This window comes from Leptopilina heterotoma, unplaced genomic scaffold, assembly GCF_015476425.1.
Source record: "Leptopilina heterotoma isolate Lh14 unplaced genomic scaffold, ASM1547642v1 Lhet_278, whole genome shotgun sequence".
Lineage (NCBI taxonomy): Eukaryota > Metazoa > Arthropoda > Insecta > Hymenoptera > Figitidae > Leptopilina > Leptopilina heterotoma.
The window spans coordinates 1,934,433-1,956,431 of record NW_025110986.1 but is presented as its reverse complement, the minus strand read 5'-3'; the positions used below and the strand labels follow the sequence as shown (position 1 = coordinate 1,956,431).

General features: G+C 27.5%; 2 protein-coding genes across 3 annotated transcripts in view; one reads left to right on the top strand and one right to left on the bottom strand.

Annotated features, from left to right (window-relative positions):
* LOC122504061 (tensin-3-like) overlaps nt 1-21,999 on the bottom strand; it is a 566,797-nt gene that overhangs the window by 536,462 nt on the left and 8,336 nt on the right. The window lies entirely within an intron of this gene.
* Nucleotides 8,196-9,392, top strand: LOC122504104 (piggyBac transposable element-derived protein 3-like). Its single transcript, XM_043615002.1, has one exon. The coding sequence runs from the start codon at nt 8,196-8,198 to the stop codon at nt 9,390-9,392; it is 1,197 nt and encodes a 398-aa protein (XP_043470937.1).

Below are 21,999 nucleotides of genomic sequence, written 5' to 3'. Positions count from 1 at the left end.
TATAATAATATTGAAGGTAATGATATTAATAATTTTAATTAATATCTCAATAATAATAAATTTATTATTATTAAGATATTATTAATTAATTTTATATATTATTAATTAACATTAATATTATTGAGAATTAATAATAAATTATCAATATTAATATTAATTAATAATATATCAATAACCATAAATTTATTATTATTGAGATATTAATTAAAATTATTAATATCATTACCTTCAATATTATTATATTGAGAAGAGGCGCATGAAAAGTCTCCAATTTTTATTTTCCGAATCTTTATTTTATCGAAATTCTTTTTATCTAATTAGAATTAATTATAATTTCTTTTAATCGAAAGAATAATTATCAAAAACATTATCTTTTTGAATGACTAATTAACAGAATGTTTAATACTGCGAAAGAAAATTTTTTATAATCTTCAAATAACTGAATTATCATTCCTAAAAATTATTATTTTTTATATTTCTTATTTACACTAATATTTTTATTTTCTAAATGTCAATTTTGATAAATATTATTTTTTAAATTTGTTAATAACTATAATAATTATATTCCCGAATTATTATTCAATATAATTCAAATAATACCGAATTACCAATTCTTAAAAAATTTATTGTTTCTAATAATATTTTATTAAAATGTGTAAATGTTCTAAATTCTAAAGTCTCTAAATTTTGTTTTATCGAAATATCTTTTGTTATAAAACTTTTTTCTTATAAATGTTTTTCAAAATAATTTTAATTTTTACGAATTAATATTACTCATAATTTTCTTTACTCCTAATCATTCTTCTTTATAATTACTATATTTTCTAACATGTATTTCTTCTAACTATAACTTTACCGAATTGTCACTTCTCATAATTATTATTATATCGAAATATTATTTTTCAAAATTTTTGTAATATCTAATAATTTTTTATACAAATTTTTTTATTTTATAATAACCAGTGTTTATAATTTTATTTTATTCGAATAATTATTTCGTATAATTTCTTTCTTACCGAAATTATATTTTAAATAATTTTTTATTAATCAATTTTTTATTTTTCCTAATATTCATTTTTCCAAATAATTCTTTTTCATAATTTTTATATTTCCTAATTCGTATTTTACATAACATCCATTTTTTCAAGCATTTAAATTCTCTAATTTATTCTTTTCCTAACCTATAAATGTCATAATAAGAATTGCACAGAATAGTTATTTCACATACAAAATATACGGTTTCGAAGTTTCCCATCTCTGAAGAATATGGCGCCAAATTTGAAAAAAGTTTATTATTTTATTATTTAAAAATTATTAATTATTACAAATATTGTTTAAAACAATTTTCCTAATGATATTTAATTGTTTTAAACAATATTTGTAATAATTAATAATTTTTAAATAATAAAATAATAAACTTTTTTCAAATTTGGCGCCATATTCTTCAGAGATGGGAAACGTCGAAACCGTAAATTTTGTATGTGAAATAACTATTCTGTGCAATTCTTATTATGACATTTATAGGTTAGGAAAAGAATAAATTAGAGAATTTAAATGCTAGAAAAAATGGATGTTATGTAAAATACGAATTAGGAAATATAAAAATTATGAAAAAGAATTATTTGGAAAAATGAATATTAGGAAAAATAAAAAATTGATTAATAAAAAATTATTTAAAATATAATTTCGGTAAGAAAGAAATTATACGAAATAATTATTCGAATAAAATAAAATTATAAACACTGGTTATTATAAAATAAAAAAATTTGTATAAAAAATTATTAGATATTACAAAAATTTTGAAAAATAATATTTCGATATAATAATAATTATGAGAAGTGACAATTCGGTAAAGTTATAGTTAGAAGAAATACATGTTAGAAAATATAGTAATTATAAAGAAGAATAATTATGAGTAATGTTAATTCGTAAAAATTAAAATTATTTTGAAAAACATTTATAAGAAAAAAGTTTTATAACAAAAGATATTTCGATAAAACAAAATTTAGAGACTTTAGAATTTAGAACATTTACACATTTTAAAAAAATATTATTAGGAACAATAAATTTTTTAAGAATTGGTAATTCGGTATTATTTGAATTATATTGAATAATAATTCGGGAATATAATTATTATAGTTATTAACAAATTTAAAAAATAATATTTATCAAAATTGACATTTAGAAAATAAAAATATTAGTGTAAATAAGAAATATAAAAAATAATAATTTTTAGAAATGATAATTCAGTTATTTGAAGATTATAAAAAATTTTCTTTCGCAGTATTAAACATTCTGTTAATTAGTCATTCAAAAAGATAATGTTTTTGATAATTATTCTTTCGATTAAAAGAAATTATAATTAATTCTTATTAGATAAAAAGAATTTCGATAAAATAAAGATTCGGAAAATAAAAATTGGAGACTTTTCATGCGCCTCTTTAAACTACTTTTTTATCCCACATGCATAAAAATGGCGCTTTTAGATAGCTGACGACAGGGAGTAAAGTCACTCATTTGTTCGACCGTATGAAAATGGCGACCTTATTTCCCAAGGGCAAAAAAACAGCTGGTCCCATGCTTTTGCCCATGGGAAAAAAGGCCGCGATTTTCATACAAGTCGAACAAGTGAATCACTTTTACTCCCTGTCGTCTGCTATCTGAAATCGCCACTTTTGTGCATTAGAAATAAAAAATATCCCTTGTTGCTTAATATACTATTTCGTCGTGTTTAATTAATTTTATTAAGTAAACACGCGAAAATTTTGTAAAATTAGAAGGTTAGTTTAAGTATAAAACAGATGAATTTCACATATTATTCAATGGATTTTTGTCCCTGGCTTTTTCACCCCCAAGACCAGTTTTTCTAAAAGCTATAATAAATTTTAAATTTAGTTCAATAAACGGATATGTAAAACATATAATAATAATATTGGGAACATTCCAGCAATATGCCACAACATTGAGGCAATATTGGTAATGTTAAGGCAATGTTCCCAATATCGATGTAATATTACGTGCTACTGGGGAATTGAATTAATGGGGAGAATTTTGTTATTTATGGAGATAATTAAATTTTTCGACTAGAATTTTATTGAAATTTATTAAAATAATTAAAGTTCTGTGAAGAATTTTTATTTATTTATTTTACAAATTTACTGGCAGTGCCCTTTCGTACAGCAGTACTTAATATAAGGTATTCAACTAAATTGACAAAATATGCGAAGTATTGACACTTAACTATCTAAACTGTAGATCACTCTTCTACGCAAGCTCGCTTAGAGCTTATAAAATTATTTATGAAAATAATTGAATTCTTACTAAGAATTTTATTGAAATTTTTGAGAATAATTAAATTCCTGCGAAGAATTTTAATATTTTTGAAGAAAATTGAATTTTCTCTAAGAATTGTATCAAACTTTTTGAAAATAATTGAATTTATACGACAAATTTTGATACTTATGAAGATAATTGAATTTTCGACCAGAATTTGTTCCAAAAAAAGTGCTCATTTAAAAATTGACAACTGCTAGCACTAGTTACAAACGATATTTTTCATGTGAAAAATTAATTTTTATTTTTAGACAAATATATTAACCTATTCAACGCGATTGCTCGTAGTTTTGTAATTTGGATAATTTATAATAGTTTATTTTACAATATCGACAAAGTCGTTTCCCCTCATTCTGCGTTTTACGACTAAAAATACGGAAATGAAAAATATATATCATGGAATCTTTGATGTTACCACATCAAAGTTAGCAAATGAGGTTCACGTCTGTCTGCGCAGATTTGAGCGTATCTCCTCCGGGATTTAAGTCCAGACTTGCAGTAAGCAAATTCGTTAAATCAAAGTAAAGTAATCTACTGTAGCTGTAAATGCTTCAACACAAAATTATGTCAATTTTCAAAACCAATGAAATTATTTTGCAACTAACTTTTTTTTACATATTTTATTTATTTGATATTCTATCCAATTTAACGTTCAATATACTCTCTAAATTTTAATAAATTATTCACACGAAAAAAATATTAAGAAAATTTCATTATTTTCTTTATTTACGTTTAGATTTAACAAATTTTTGTATTTTTAATTTCGTAATTAATTAAATAATTCCGCCGTACTTTATATTAATTCTTTCTTTCTTTTATTTATTTTTCAGGGTTGCCGCACAAACATTTTATTTTATTTTTCCCTGATTTTCAGACAAAATTATTGTGACTTTTTCCTTGACCGCAAAGAATATTTTTATTTCACTCTAAAAATAATTGTAGACACTGAAATGGTATTTCAATAGTCAAAATTAAAATTATAAAAAATTATTTAAATAAAAATAAATTATAAAACAAGTATTTAATGAAAATATGAAATTAAAGATAATTTACACAATAAGAAATATAATTTCAGTTAAATTTAAAGTATATGAAATTCAAAATAAGGTCAATAGAGTACAAACGTACTGAGACACACAACTACATATGAAAAAGGCCCAGCCGATTCAAGGCCAAGGTTAAGAAAGAGAAAAGAAAATTTAATATTTCAGATGTTTAAAATTACACTGTAAAAACAAAGTCTTCCTTTAAGCCCGAAATTTGTCTTTTTTCAAGGTGTAAACGGAAGTAGACCATATTGGCTGAATGTCAGTAATGATTAGAAGTTTAAGAAGAATACTCCCCAATTGATACAAGTGAGGTGTTAAATGAACTGAAATTCAACTGTAAGCTAGTAAGAACCCACATAGCACAATAGTATGAGGTAAGGTTATGTTGAGTACTAATCGTAAGGCACATAAGGTTACACAATATTGCTGCGGTAGACCTGAGGTGAACTAAAAACTTCCGCCATGGAGGTAAGGTTACATGTTAGGGTGTGGTGAGTATATATGATAAGGCCATGGTAACCTTACACGTTAAGGTTAAGGTAACCTTACACGTTAAGGTTGATGTAACCTTACACGTTAAGGTTGAGGTAACGTTACATGTTAAGGTTGAGGTAAGGTTACATGTCAAGGTTGAGGTAAGGTAATTATTAAGTTGTAAGGTTGAGGTAAGGTTAAGGTAAGGTTGTGATAAATTTACCAGTTATGGAAAATATTAAAAAAATAATTAATAAATAAATATTCAATTAAAAAGTTAGTTTGTTGCTCTTCTCTATTTTGGAAACCTGACATGAAGCAGAAAATTTTGAAAACAAATTTGGGGGGACTGGGATTCGAACCCGGGATCGACGCGCATAAACCTATCATTCTAACTAACTGAGCTAAGTAGAGAACTGGCAGAAGGAAAATTAATGTTGCCTTTAAGGTGAACCAAGAAGATGATTAACTCCTTAAAGGCAATATTAATTTTCCTTCTACCAGTTCTCTACTTAGCTCAGTTAGTTAGAATGATAGGTTTATGCGCGTCGATCCCGGGTTCAAATCCCAGTCCCCCCAAATTTGTTTTCAAAATTTTCTGCTTCATATCAGGTTTCCAAAATAGAGAGGAGCAACAAACTAACTTTTTAATTGAATATTTATTTATTAATTATTTTTTCAATATTTTCCATAACTGGTAAATTTATCACAACCTTACCTTAACCTTACCTCAACCTTACAACTTAATAATTACCTTACCTCAACCTTGACATGTAACCTTACCTCAACCTTAACATGTAACGTTACCTCAACCTTAACGTGTAAGGTTACATCAACCTTAACGTGTAAGGTTACCTTAACCTTAACGTGTAAGGTTACCATGGCCTTATCATATATACTCACCACACCCTAACATGTAACCTTACCTCCATGGCGGAAGTTTTTAGTTCACCTCAGGTCTACCGCAGCAATATTGTGTAACCTTATGTGCCTTACGATTAGTACTCAACATAACCTTACCTCATACTATTGTGCTATGTGGGAAGGCTAAAATTTAGTCAAACCATCTAGCTAAATTTCAGCCTTCTTACAAGCTTACAGTTGAATTTCAGTTTATTTAACACCTTACTTGTATCAATTGGGGAGTCTTCCGTTTACACCTTGAAAAAAGACAAATTTCGAGCTTAAAGGCGGTGTCAAAGTCGATGCGATTTTTCCATTGAAGTTCAATGCAAAAATCCAATCGACTTTGACACCGCCTTAACCCATTAACGCCTGAAACCTTTGAAATTTTGTGTTTAATTTAAGATATAATTTTATATATTAAACATGCTCCCTAAAAATAACTGAAGCGTTTCTTTATGTTTTCGGGGTCGCTCTACAAGATTCCATGCTCAGATTTTAAATTTATCGCATAGAAAATTAAATATGGCGAATTTTGTGCACCAAATTGCGAAAAAAATGAATTTTTTTTTTTTAAATAATTATTTCTTACTAAAAACATTTTTTTCAAATGAATACAAGTGTCACAAATTGGCACAAACTTATTAAACTTTCAAAATATGCAATAGCGGAAACAAAAAAAACAAAATGGCGGCTTCAAAATGGCGCTAATTTGAGAAAAAATTAATTAATTTTTTTTATAGTGCACCGATTCAGGCAATAGCTATGAAATGTAATAGAACTTAGTGTTTATATGTTTTTGAGGTCTCTCATCACGAATATGTACTCGGATTTTCAAAATTCAAAATGGCGGATCCAATATGGCCGACGAAAATTTTAAAAATTTACTCGATTCGCTTGAATTTTGTTACTCAGGGGTTTTTGAGGTCGCTGATTGTGAATCTGCAATCGGATTTTCAAAATTCAAAATGGCGGATCCAATATGGCCGACGAACATTGTAAAAATTCACTCTATTCGCTTGAACTTTGTTACTCAGGGGTTTTTGGGGTCGCTGATTATGAATCTGCTATTGGATTTTCAAAATACAAAATGGCGGATCCAATATAGCCGATAAAAATTGTTTAAATCAATTCTAGTCGCTTGGAATTTGTAAAATGATGACCATCTATTTGCCGTCAGAATAAGGCAAAATACAAATCAAATCCCTCAGAAGTACACAACGAAAAAATTGTAGGTCTAAATCTAATTGGCTTAGATAAATTGTTTCAACACTATCTTAGCATAAGACTTAATATTGCAAAACTTATAACCTGACATTGTTAATGAAACAATTTGAGATGACAGATAAGGAGTAGTTGACCAATATTATCGAATTTTAGCTTTAATATCATTAGAATAAACTTTTTCATTCATGATCCAGTGATATTGATTATAATTTTCAAACTTACTTTGCTTATCTGTATAGTTTTAATACACATTCGCAAAACTTATTTTATTAATAAAATCGTTGTAATTAGAAATATTCTCTTCTTCTTCAGATTCCTCATTATCAATATCTAAATCATCGTCGAAATCATCTTCATTAGAAAGTATAACCAAATCTTCACAATCTTTATCAAAATCATGTAATTCAAATTATATTTCAGGAGAAGCGTTTGTAAAAACGTATCCGTTTGTCACTGAATTTTCAGATTCAAATTTTTTTATTTTTGGCATTTTACATGAATCCTTAGCAACTTCATTGCAATGAACTTGCTGAGGATTAATACAAAACTGTGATCGTCTTTGCTTTCCGTAAATTAATTTTTTGTTATTTGGTAACCTAGCAATACATGGCAAACAAATGAATATCTTAGTTGTGTCATTTTTTTCATAAGAGGAGATATTCTTGAATTCAACATTATTATTTATACCTCTGTACTTTTAGCTGTATTTTATTCTTAAGAAAATACAATGCCAAAAAGAAAACAAATTGAATCTGAAAATTCAGTGACTAAACGGAAACGTTCTAAAACTGCTTCTCGTGAAATACAATTGGAATTACATGATTCTGATGAAGATTGTGACGATTTGGTTATGCTTCCTAATGCAGAAGATTCAGATATTGATAATGAAGAATCTGAAGACGAAGAGAGTATTTCTAATGACAATGACTTTATTACTAAAATGAGTTATGCGAATGTGTATAAAAACTATACAGATAAACAAAGTAAGTTGGAAAATGATCATCAATATCAGTGGATCAGTGGTGAAAAAGTTTATTCTGATGAAATTGAAGATAAAATTCTATTATCTGAAAGAGATAAAAAAAAATTATTGAAAGTTCACCTGTTCAACTTTTTGAAACGTTTTTCTCTGAGGAAATAAAAAATTATATTATTTCATCAACAAAGGAGAATGGATATGATCTCAATTTACACGATTTGAATACATTCATGGGGATTATAATTTACTCCTCGTTCAATAAAAGGAAGTCACAACGAGACTATTGGTCAACTGATCCTTATCTATCATCTCAAATTGTTTCGTCAGCAATGTCACGTGATAAGTTTGAAAGTATAAAGTCGAAAGTTAAGTACTCGAAATTAAAAGACAATCATCCTAATGATAGAGGATGGAGAGTTCGTGCTGTAATGAAATTGTTTCAAAAGAATATACTTTTATTCGGATATTTTCGAACTGCTTTATCCATCGACGAAATGATGGTCAAGTCGTATGCTAGGACAGTGTTAAAACAATTCATCAAAGGTAAGCCAATTAGATTTGGACTAAAAATATTTTCGTTGTGTACTTCCGATGGATTTGTTTTATATTTTGATCTTTACTGCGGAAAAAACAGTGCAATTGGCGATAGGGTTTTAAATAAATGCGCAATGGGTTCTCAAGTGGTAATGTATTTATTGAAGGATTTCCTGCATAAAACAACTCTCAGAAATATAAGTTTATACCACTTGTATTTTGACAATTTTTTCACTAGCTTTGATCTGGTTTTGCATCTAAAAAAGAGAGGGTTACAGTCAACTGGTACAATTAGAGAGAATCGAATCAAAAAAGATGATAAGATAGTATTTGATAAGAAAGCTACTAGAGGAACATATGCTGTGAAAAATGACAAGAAGAGTGGTATAAATTATATTTCAATCATCGATTCAAAGCAGGTATCAGTAGCATCAAGTACTGCTGGCGTAACTTCATTGCTACCTTGTAGACGATATAGTTCTGAAGAACATTCCAAGGTTGAGATTCCTTTTCCAAGGGCAATTCACTTGTATAATAAATACATGGGAGGTGTCGATATTCACGACATGCATTGCAACAATTTACTCCCATGTATTAGAGCTAAAAAGTGGACATGGGTTATTTTTGTGCTATTGATACAAGCAGCTATCACAAATTCGGTGGTTTTGTTTAATGCAGCCAATAATGAAAATAAAAAGGAAGGTACGAAAGCATTTGCGCTAAGCATCAGCAAGTACTACTTAGATGCAGCAATCAAAAATCGAAAAAAACCTCATGAATCTAAAAGAATAGATAAACAAGCTAAATGCTCATCTTGCAGTATAAAAACTTACAAATTTTGCTCCGATTGCAATTTGTACTTTTGTAAAGTTTGTTTCCCTCAAAGCCATTAAGGTTTCCCGAATTGCATGAACATAGAAATAATAATTAATCATCGTTCAAATATTATTGCTATTTTTAAATATAAACGTTATAAAATAAAAAATTAAAAAAAGAAAAAAAATTAAAAACTTAAAAATTAAAAAACAAAAATTAAAAAAAATAAAAATTAAAAAAAAAATATGACTCTTAAGGCCATCAACCTCCACGTGGTGAGAGTTGGTAAACGTCTTATTCTGACGGCAAATAGATGGTCATCATTTTACAAATTCCAAGCGACTAGAATTGATTTAAACAATTTTTATCGGCTATATTGGATCCGCCATTTTGTATTTTGAAAATCCAATAGCAGATTCATAATCAGCGACCCCAAAAACCCCTGAGTAACAAGTTTCAAGCGAATCTAGTAAATTTAAATAATTTTTGTCGGCCATATTGGATCCGCCATTTTGTATTATGAAAATCCAATAGCAGATTCATAATCAGCGACCCCAAAAACCCCTGAGTAACAAAGTTCAAGCGAATAGAGTGAATTTTTACAATGTTCGTCGGCCATATTGGATCCGCCATTTTGAATTTTGAAAATCCGATTGCAGATTCACAATCAGCGACCTCAAAAACCCCTGAGTAACAAAATTCAAGCGAATCGAGTAAATTTTTAAAATTTTCGTCGGCCATATTGGATCCGCCATTTTGAATTTTGAAAATCCGAGTACATATTCGTGATGAGAGACCTCAAAAACATATAAACACTAAGTTCTATTACATTTCATAGCTATTGCCTGAATCGGTGCACTATAAAAAAAATTAATTAATTTTTTCTCAAATTAGCGCCATTTTGAAGCCGCCATTTTGTTTTTTTTGTTTCCGCTATTGCATATTTTGAAAGTTTAATAAGTTTGTGCCAATATGTGACACTTGTATTCATTTAATAAAAATGTTTTCAGTAAGAAATAATTATTTAAAAAAAAAATTTCATTTTTTTCGCAATTTGGTGCACAAAATTCGCCATATTTAATTTTCTATGCGATAAATTTAAAATCTGAGCATGGAATCTTGTAGAGCGACCCCGAAAACATAAAGAAACGCTTTAGTTATTTTTAGGGAGCATGTTTAATATATAAAATTATATCTTAAATTAAACACAAAATTTCAAAGGTTTCAGGCGTTAATGGGTTTTACAGTGTATGTTCATATTCTTGAATTTTATTAAAATAAACATATGTCACATTTAATTTCTTATAACAAACAACAATTATTAAAACTATCAGTGGAAATTTCTCTCTTTAAGATAAAGAATTAAATGCATTTGCACAAATATTAGGTGAAATTAAGATTACAAAATGTTTATAAACTTGTTTATAATCGAATTAAAATATTAACATACTAATAAAACTAAACTTTCTGTCTAAGATTCACCAATTATAAATATAATTTATGGACTTATACATTATTAATAAAACACAATCAACTTTTTCAGCCTCGCCAGACTTACAGACAGCTGTTAGCGTACCTTATTAGAAGTTAATTTCATCTAACTTTTTATTAATACCATTGGATCTGAAATTAAGTCCGGTGTATTACAAATAAATTACAAACTGAGTTTTATTTAAGTAAGAGTACAACTAACTTTAATTTTCAGTTAGTTTTTATGATTAAATAAAGTTGATGGCTTAAGATAAGTCAAAAATTAAAACTAGCCACCATTAAATTTAAGACTTTGTTTTTACTGTGTAATTTGGAATTAAAATAAATATAAGGGGAGAGTTGTCAGGGTTGGGCAGTGTTTAGGGTTGAGCCACCGCGTTTATTTCGTTTTATCGCACTAGCGCCATCTATCTTTTTACGAAAATTCTTGCTACTAATTGTCAGCCATCTTTTCATATGAGTCGCAGTTAAGTATACGAACCTATACTTTTACTGTCATATACCACTTTGTGATATAGGCTCAGCAAAAACTTTTTTGTGGTGTCAAAAAAGAGAACTAAATGTAGAAGAAATGTGCCAAAGACAAAGTAAGTTTACAAAAATTGTTCATTAAGATGATATGTGAAAATGTGTAAAGTAATTTGGTGTTTGTGTCACGCGTTTGTGTTCTGTGCGATATGACGCAAAACGTCGCGTGTGTCAGTATTGAGCCATGAGCGGTTGTTAGAGTTGAGCCACCCTAAATTTTGCAATTACAAAGCGTACTTGCAGCAGAAATTCATTTTTTCACTTAAAGAGGTGTTAAAAACTACATTCCCATTGGAAAGAGAGGAAAAAATTTTTTTGATAACCTTTTTTCATTTTTTCAATTTTGGATTTCGTTTATGAGGAATAAATGATCTAAAGTTATATGAAAATGCATAATATGGTTATAACTCTGAATCTTTTGGTCAAATTTTTTTACAATATTCAGCAAAAACATTGCATTTGAGTTGATCTTTCCAACAATATGCGCAAAATCGCGAAATTCGTTCTAAAGGGTAAGTTATGAAGAAAAGTCAAAACTATGCCCAATTCTAACAACACTTCCCTATAAAAATAAATCATAAAAGTTTAAAATAATGTTAATTTTGTATTTAAATTGTATATTTTGTTTTATAAAAATAGTCTTAATTGTATTAATTAAAATTATTTAATTATTTAATTAAAATAAGCTACAACAAATAAAGATATAATAAAATTTATATTAATAAATAGATAAAAATTAGTAGATATTATTATGAAAAATTAGAATAAATAAAAATTCATTATTTAAAGAATTATTTAAATAAAGAGAAATAAAATAGATTCATAGAGAAAAGTGATTGACAGCTAAACAATGGCATTGTTCTTGGGAAACGTTAGATACGTTGGAGACCAGAGAGAGAAAAAATATATATCTGTCTTTAAGTGTGAAATATTATTGGCGAAAAGAAAAAGACGTTTTCCGAAAAGTGAAAAGTGGGATAGAATTGTCGGTAAGAAATGCATGGCAAAAATGAGCATCATTAAAGGGTAAGGGTAAGCGTCTAAATCTAGTCAATCAAAGGGAAGAAGCTCACTTACACTATTTCAATAATTTGAATTTACACTAAAATTGTGAATTGGGGGGTTGATCACGACTATATAAACCCTGAAAGTGATAGCGTCGCTCTTTCAATTAGAAAGAAACTTACAATGGTAATACACTTATATTAATATCCAGGGGATATTGAGAAATCTTTGTTCTACCTGTATGAAGCAAACACTAAACACATCGTTTTTACTGTAAATAAAAAATAATTATTAGGTAATTATTAAATCAATAATTGTACAAAAATATTTTCTACAAAGTCAAGCCATGGTAAAAGTGCTGAGGGGCTATTGAGAAATCTTTGTTCCACCTCAATCTGAATCCTTAAATGGTATAAAAAGCAAATCGTAAGTTTATCAAATATTCTTATGAGCCGTGTTCATATAGCAATAGACTATATCAATGTGGGAATTTGAAAGATTTGATAAATATTGAACATAACACTCCAAAATCATTATTTATAATAGGAAATAATTAATTCACTTGAATTAATTATTTAGTTAAATTTTCAGAGAAATAAATAGATTTCTGTAGCTGAATTTAACAAAACTTGAGCATTTTTCAATATTAGTAAATTATAATATTTAAAATAAATCAAGATTTGAAAAATTCACGTTATTGAAGAATATTTATTTGGTTAGGAAATAGTTAATTTAGGGAATAGGGAAAGCTTGACCTTGTGATTGTAGGCAGGATTTGTGAAGATTAAAAGTTAAATTTTATTTAAATTTTCTTTATAGAATCGATATAAAGGGCTATTTGAAGCGGTTCAATTTTATCTTAATTAAGCGAAAGAGGCAAGTATTCCAAGATGAATGCAACTTATTATTTATTTTATTTTATTAAGTCAATTCATATAGAAAATAGTAACCGAACTTACTAAATTATTTTATTTATAATAAACTATATCATAAGAAAAGATTTCTTTATAGTTAAAATTGTGTTGATTATTGTGATTTAACTTTAATTTATTAATTTATTATTTTATAATTATCCTACGAAATAAAGATAAAAAAATTATATTTTTTAGTAGTGGATAAAATAGAAAAGAACAAAACCTGAATTACCGAATAATTATTGGAGCAGATTCCTCTAATTTGGTTAAAAAGCGACAAATTTTCTCAAAAATAAAATATTATATTCATTTAAAGAGAAATTTAGATTACATGATATCATTCATTAAATTTATTACTATATGTTGACAAAATAAGATCTTATCAGTTGATATAGTTTGACGCGTGCCTCATTGTTAGAGGATCTTTAAAGGGAAAACAATGTCCTTTTGAATTCAACAATAACATTTTTTCTATTATATCATTTGGATTTCTGAAATATACTTGTCTACATTTCAATTTAATAAAATTTCAACAATTTGAAAATTTTTTAATTAAATATAATAATTTAAATAAAAATTTTTCAAAAAAGTAACTAATTTAGAACTTTTTAATTAAAATTTTTTATTTATTAAAATCCAAATTTAAACAAAAAATTTTTTCAAAACTATTTTTTTGCACTTTGAACTTTTTTTTTGAATTATGAACTCCAAGTAAACTTGAGTTTTGTCTAAAACATTTTTTAATGTTTTAAATAATTAATTGTAATTTAATTTCCAATTCTCGTAAAATTACCCTAAAAATTTTTTTTCTATTAGGGGAGACCGGGACGTAATGGCTAACTTTTCACTCTTTGTTGTTTTACTTGGACATTTTTGTTCTAATTAAATGTTTATCTTCCAGAAAAGTTACTCTGGTATCTCAGCTTTCTTTAAAAACGTCCCGATATGACTCTTACTTTTTATTCTACAACAGTTTTTCTGGAGCAATGCAGAGCTCTCTAAAACGCCTCGAACCGGGGCATATTGGATAACTCCCGGGGCATAATGAATAATGATTGCTAATTATTATTTACAGTTTCCAATCTTATTGTATATTGTAAATTAAGGTACCTGGATATTCCGTGTATGCTATTTTTATTTATCAATACTTCTCCTATCGCCTTTTCAATAATATCCTGTGATATTGACACTCTCTTCATTTTTTTTGTAATTTATCATTAGGGGAGAGTCTCCAGTTGTGAGAAGGGTTTCATTTTTGACCCGTAAATTGTAAACGGGTAAACGAAATTGTAAATAAAATAAACCGTTCGAAAGGTAACAGAAATACGCAACTTTTATTAAAAGAAAGTATAGTGTTTCGATGAACTCAAAAAATTTTACGATACATTTTCCGAGCACATCGCTTTTTTCAAAAAAAAAAAAAAATGTCTCCAGTTGTGAGACACTCATTAAAAATTGCTAAAATTTAATAAGTTTGACATAAAACGTTATGTTTAGTAGAAATAATTAAATATATTAATAATATATATTATTATATACTAAATAATAATATTTATTCGCCAAAATATGACTATCAAATAAACACAATTTAATAGCTTCAACAAGAGCATTAAAATTGATTTCTTCTGAATCAATTGACTTTTTTCCACTTGACATGCACAAAAATACTAGAAAAAAAATCAAAACAACATTTAAATAGTATGCCTGCAAAGTCGTATTTTTTATGCTGCCCAGATGGGTGTTGACACCGTCTCACAACTGGTGATATGCTGTGTCTCTCACCCAGAAATTGGCGCTATTTTGAAAAAGGAAAATTAAATTATTTTCAACCGTAGATTGGAACAATGCAATATTGCATCACAAAATATAAGGAAAACACTAAAAGAAAATGCATTACATTTACCTTTTCCAATTAATTAAATTGGAAAAAAAGTACTTTGCATTTATTAAAAAAACGCTTTTTTGTCGATTGTCACACACAGTGTTGGTATTTAACAAAAACAGTTTATATATCCGCTTCGGCGTACACGAAAAAGTTGGCTCATATAAAAAGAAATGTTTTTATATAAACCAATCGGCTTTTTAATATTGCATGTTAAAAAAAATTGACTGTCTCACAACTGGAGGTGTCTCACAACTGGAGACTCTCCCCTATAATCGTAGCTTGAAATCTACTATTTGCAAATTTTATACCAAAACTTGAAAATTTTGACAAAAACACTAAAACATACTTAAACTGAGTGACAAGTAACCGCGATTCGTAAGTGTGCGCTTTAAAGGTTCAAAATGTTTTTCAATTAATTAACAATTATTTAAATAATTTCAATTTGTTGAAACAATTAATTTAAAAAAATAATATTTTATTTTTTTAATTTTTTTTATTAAACCATATTTCCATTAAAAAAAATTTTCTTTTTTTTTGAGTGAGTAAGGAATTCTTACTTTTATTGAAATTACAATTAGGGGAGAGTGGGGCAAAATGGGGTAGGCGGGTCAAATGGGGTACCTCTGTTTTTCCATGATAGGTACTTTTAATTTTTTTATCCTCGACATATATCATTCATGTTGATAAGAAACTGTTATTAATTATGAAGACATTCCAAAGAAAATTTTTTTTTGAAAGTTATACAACTTTTAAGTTTTAAGCCAAAAAAATATGAATTTTTTTCAAAATTAAAGTGCTTACCAAACTTTTTGGGATAATGCATTTAAATTGGCAAGTGTGGGATCTTTTTCAGTACTTATTCTAGAGTAATTTCCAATAGAATAGATTGTTTAATTGTTTACAATAACTTGTAAACATTGCATTTTGTTTTAATATGCAGTGTGGGGCAGAATGGGGTACCTAAGTGTGGGGCATGCCGGAAGCTACGCCGTTTCATTAAAACTATTTAAAAACATTATATTATGCATATTTTAAAGGTTTCCTGCAGAAAAATCGATATTTTTGCTTCGAGGCATTTATACTATTGATGTTTCATTATCAATATATCGATATTTTGCAATATCCATGTTTTTTTGTTAAATTCTAATAAATATTACTTGTTTTTTCATAATAATGAAGAATCCTACTTTGTGTTTGTATTTATAATCTCATACAACAAGAATTTAATGAATTTTGAAAAAATATTCAATGTTTTGTATAGTTATTTGATGCCACCCCATTTTGCCCCACGGGTGGGGCAAAATGGGATTTTAGCACTTTCTCAGAAAATACGATATAAGTTCTTTCAAAAATTTTTTTCTCCGCTATTATCATAATTTCCTCAAAGCTAAGTGTACAAAGAAGAATTCTGAAGTTTAGCTGAATCGATTTATTCGTTTGGTTCACTGTAAACAGACAATTTCAAAAAGGTACCCCATTTTGCCCCACTCTCCCCTACAAGTTTAAAAAACATAAGACAATTTTTTTTATTGGAAATTTGGTTTTAAAAAAATGTAACTGCAATGCAAAATTAAAAAATAATTTTTTAAATTTAATTGTTTAAACAAATTAAAATTATTTAAATAATAATTAATTAATTGAAAAACATTTATAAATACTTTGTACAGTTAAAACTACCTACTAAAAATAACAAAAATTTTAGGGTAATTTTACGAGAATTGGAAATTAAATAACAATTAATTATTTCAAACAGTTGAAATGTATTGAATACTGTATTGAAATACAGTATTTGTATTAACACATAATTATATCGAAAAACTTTGATGAATTTAAATCGTTTTTGGAAAATAAAAATAGAAAAGCGTTTGGTCACCCCGGGTGATTGCATCGGAGCCCGCGTTATAAAATGTCGTTGGTAGCGCAAAGGTTAATATTAATATTACTTAAAATAAAAAAATACGTATTAATTTCTTTTGGCATTGGAACAAATAAGATTATTATAGTTACTTAATTTCTAGAAAATTCTCAAAGAAAAAATATTATTAAACTAGTTTTTTAGTGTTGCGTACACTCTTTTTTTGACAAAATTACATTTCTTGCTCTAGGAGAAAAAGTACTCGACCGATACGGTTCAAATTTGATTTTCAATTTTTTCGATTTGAAAATATGAAAATGAAAGAAAGTTTTTTGATTTATTAAAAACTTTGAAATATGAATATATATTGACGAATGTATTTGAAATCCATTTTATCTTCCTGGCGGTTTCACGAAATGAAATTGATTTTTGAATAAATCAAGAGACATGAAATGCACGGGCGGATGTTCTTTTTCATGAAATTAAGGAGGTGGTCAAGATATTTATTTCCAAGTGATCTTATAAACGAGCATCTATCGAGAGTCGACGAGTGTAGGGCAATCTAATCTAGACTGGACAGTAGAGGAAGGATACCACCCTCCCCTCCAACCATTTCTTTTTCATTCCAGCAGACAATTTTCGAAGAGTTGCTCCACTCTCCTTGATCGTTCGTTCAATCATCCCCTCTCCTCGTTTCACCTTATCATCTAGATTCTACATTTTCATCCTTATACTCCTTTTTCCTCCTTCTTTCTTTTTCGTATCCTTTTTTTTCTCTCTCACTATTTTTACTTTTTATACTCATCTTAGATTTTCCGCCTCTTCTCTCTCTCTCTCTGCTCTTGACAAGTTTTCCCTTCCCTCAATTTTCTCGCTTGATCTTGTTTTCCAAAGCCTGGTATTAGATCGTAAAAAGTGCCGCACTTGATTAGTCGGGAACAGCTTCGACTGGTGGAGGGTGTCTTGAGAGAGGAGGAAAAAAGTAAAAGAGAAAGAGAGAAACGGTGACTTACAAGATTCGAAATTGCATTGGTGTTTGGAGGGCTTGTCCTGTTTTTCTCCTGATTGCTTACCCCCAAGGCGATTACTTAACACCCACGGGGAATTAGAGTCATGATTTTTGACACCATATATCGCCCTCATTATTGTGTTTTTCTTGCTGGAATATCCTCTCATATATTTAGGGATTTTAGCATTCAATTTCTTTCCATTAATTCTATTTTATTGCTAAGAGTAGTAATTTTAATTACAAATTTTTAAAGTAATCTCGATGAGTTGGAAGAAAAATCATTGAAAGTTTGTCCTCCAATTATTTAAGTCCTTTCTATTATATCCTTTCAATATAATCACTTGATATTAATCTCAATTAAAAATTTTAAATCTCATAAAAAAATAATTTCAATTAATTAAATCTCTTTAAAAAATAATGTTAAATAATTTATATTTCAAATATTTATAAAATGGCCAATTCTAGAGAAAAAAAATGTACCTAACTTAGGGTAATGTCACCTTGAGTGGACCGCCTAAGCTTTTTTTCGAAAAAATACTTTATGAAAGCAAATTAATATAGGAGGTTTCTATTCCAAGCTTTAGTTTAGATCCCTAGATAAGTGTTTATACCATAATAGCTCTGATTTTTTTTATTTGGAAAAAATTGACTTTAAAAAAAGCTAATTTTTAAGGAATAAAAAAAGTGTAACCTTGAGTGGACCACTCCTACAAAATTGCGAAAAGGGTCCAACAATCAATAAAATCTCAAAAAAAGGCAAAAGTTATTCTAAATTCTTTAATGAATTTAATATTTATGATATATTAAAACAAAATTTATGCTTATGCAGCTTTAGAACATGTATGTGTCTCAATGTTTGCAAGTGAAACCATTTTTAATAATTTTGGCACATATCACATCAATATCACAAAGAAATTAATAAAGAACATAATACATAGTTTCAAACCAATTCATTGTCAATTTACATCCATAAAAATGGTAAACTGACATTAAAAATGGAAAAAACAGCCAGTCCACTCATGGTGACATGCAACTTTTTATGGCAGCCACCACAATTTTTTTGTCAGTCAAAGTTATCACTTAATTAAACTAAGACAATCAATTTCAATGTCCAAAGTATTAGGAAAAAAATAAGTTACCTTTTAAAACTTAAATTTTACACTACTTTTACACTTCCGAATCACTTTACTTATTGAAAGAGCGACTTTTTTTGGTTTGTGTTTTTAAAAACGCGTTACATCAAACGATAACGTATATATGTTTATCGTGGAACTTAATTTCTTACGGTATCTAGGTGCGATGCTGCTATTCGCACTATTTATTTCACGTCTCCGCTGTCAGATAACTTAAAAGCTCAGGCGGTCCACTCAAGGTGACATTACCCTATTATATGGAAATGAAGTTTAAACTTATTTAATTTTCGGCCTCACTATATCGCAATATTGCACTTTGAGTTACGTAGTTAATTATTATTGCTTCCTCGTGGAGAAAGCTTTGTAGTCGTTTAATTTATAAAATTTTTAAAAAAGCTATAAACAAATTTTCCTCTATATAAGAATGTGATATATAAGACTCTGAACAAATGTCCGGATGTATATGTGTGGATCCCGTTTTTTGTGAACACGGTAACTCGAAGAGGTTTCAACGAATTTGGCTAAAAATTGCTAGGTATATTTATCATAATAATATCTCGAAATAGATTAACAGACTTTAAAAAATCTTCAGAAATTTTTTTTTGACTTTTCAAAAAAAAAATTTTATGTCTGATATAATAATGATATAATAAAATCGTATTCTTTGCATCAAGACGGATCGATTGATGTATATAAAGTATATATTGTATTGGAATTTATATAGATTTAATTACAATTAAAGTTAAAAAATTCACTTTTTGACTAAAATTTTTTTTGGTTATTTAGAATCATATTACTGTAGAATAAATTTTTATTCTTTCCGTTCAGACAAATGAACTTGATTTTGTAAATGTTAGATTGTATAGAAAATTAATAATAATTAATAATTACTTCTATTGTTAATTTTTATAATAACACAGCGTAGCTATATAATTTTTTATTATAATTCTATTTTTTTTTCTTTAATATTAGTACTTCGTACGAAAGGGCAATTTTATTTTTATAAGCCAGTTGATACTTAAATAAATAAATAAAAATTAAATATACTTGTCGATAAAGTTTCCTCAACGAGGAAGCAAAATGTTCATGTAATGAACATCTGGATTCACAACTTGTTTTACATGTAATAGTGAGCATTTATTAAAGAAAAAAATTTGCATCGTAAAGATTTCTTTAAATTTGTAAGAATTACATCAAAATTTGTAAGTGGGACGTATAATGTCCCGGAGGCACAAAAGGATTAAGTACTGTTTGATATACGTACAAAAATCGTTCATTATTATTATGTATGTTAAAGAAAATAAACAAAAACATATAATCCACAAAAAAATGTTCTCCTTTGACAATAAAACTTGTTTCTAAAAAGAAAAAAAAAATATTCAACACTTTATTATGTAAGAGAATAAAAAGCAACTTAGTGAAACAAAAAACGGAAACAAAAAAAATTTCAGACCTCAATGTTTAAGTTCGTTAAAATAAAGTTACAGTTTCTCGAGTGAATGGTAACGTCAAAATGATAAATCGAAAAAGCATAAGAAAAGAAGAGTTGACAAATGTGATATTCAACTGTCAACGGAAAAGAGATTCCCCAGTGAAATCTCATCCCCACTTGTCAATCAGTCTAGTTTCCATTAGTCTCAAGATGACACTCTCCACCCCCCTTCGGAAAAAAAAAATTTTACGATATTTGGTGAGCCAAACTTCATGCCATCAATCATTTCTCAAAAGTGCTTTTGCCATTGAATCTTCTATATGGTGTTCAATCACAAATCACTTGCAAAAATAAATATCTGCATTCATTGAATCAGTGACTTCACCTTTTTCAAATTTGTTAACTATTTTCTTTCTCAAATTCATTAATTATTAAAATTCATTCCATCAAAAAATAATTTCTATGCATAAGTTACCTATTTATATTTATATTTATAAGTTTATAATAACATAATAATTATTGTAATTGAGGGGCTGGATGCTGTAAGGCGTTACGCGCCATTTTAAGTGAATGGCGCGTAACACATTATAGCATCCAGCCCCTCAATTATATTATTATATACCACACTGAAAAAAAATTTATTTGATTCAAATAATTCAAATTATTTGAAAAATATTTAATTGATTCAAATACTTTTTATTTGGATCAAAAAAATATGTATATTTGATTCAAATAACTTGAATTATTTGAATCACACTTATTTGAACCAAATAAGTCGTATTTGATTCAATTAAATAATTAATTAAATTGAATAAATGAATTTGTTTAATACAAATAATGAGTTACTTGAAACTATTCTTTTATTTATTTCACTCAATTACTTCGTATTTTTTTGATGCAAATAAAAATTATTTGACACAATAAATTTATTTTATTGATTCTAATAAACTTAACTATTTAATCCGAATAATTCGTTATTCAAAGCTAATACACTATTTTATCATGACAAATAAAAAAATATTTCAATCAATTAAATAATTATTTGAAAATAAAATAATAAATCACTTGAAACTGTTCATTTATTTATTTCACTTAAATATTTCATTTATTTAATACAAATAAAAAATATTTAATCCAATAAATTTATTTTATCGATTCTAATTAACTTAATTATTTAATATACGAATAATGAATTAGTTAATACTAATACCCTATTTTATGAAGACAAATAAAAAATATTTCTATAAATAAATGTGTTATTTGGATACAGAATATACGGCACTGGCATTGATATAGTAGATTAGCCCGAGTCCTCATCAATTCTCAGTGGCCGTGCGGTTTAAATAGGTGCGTTTATAGGCTTCCGGTATGCGTTAGGGACCGGGGGACGTGAGTTCGATCCCACATGCGAGCGAATATTTTTCATTCTTCG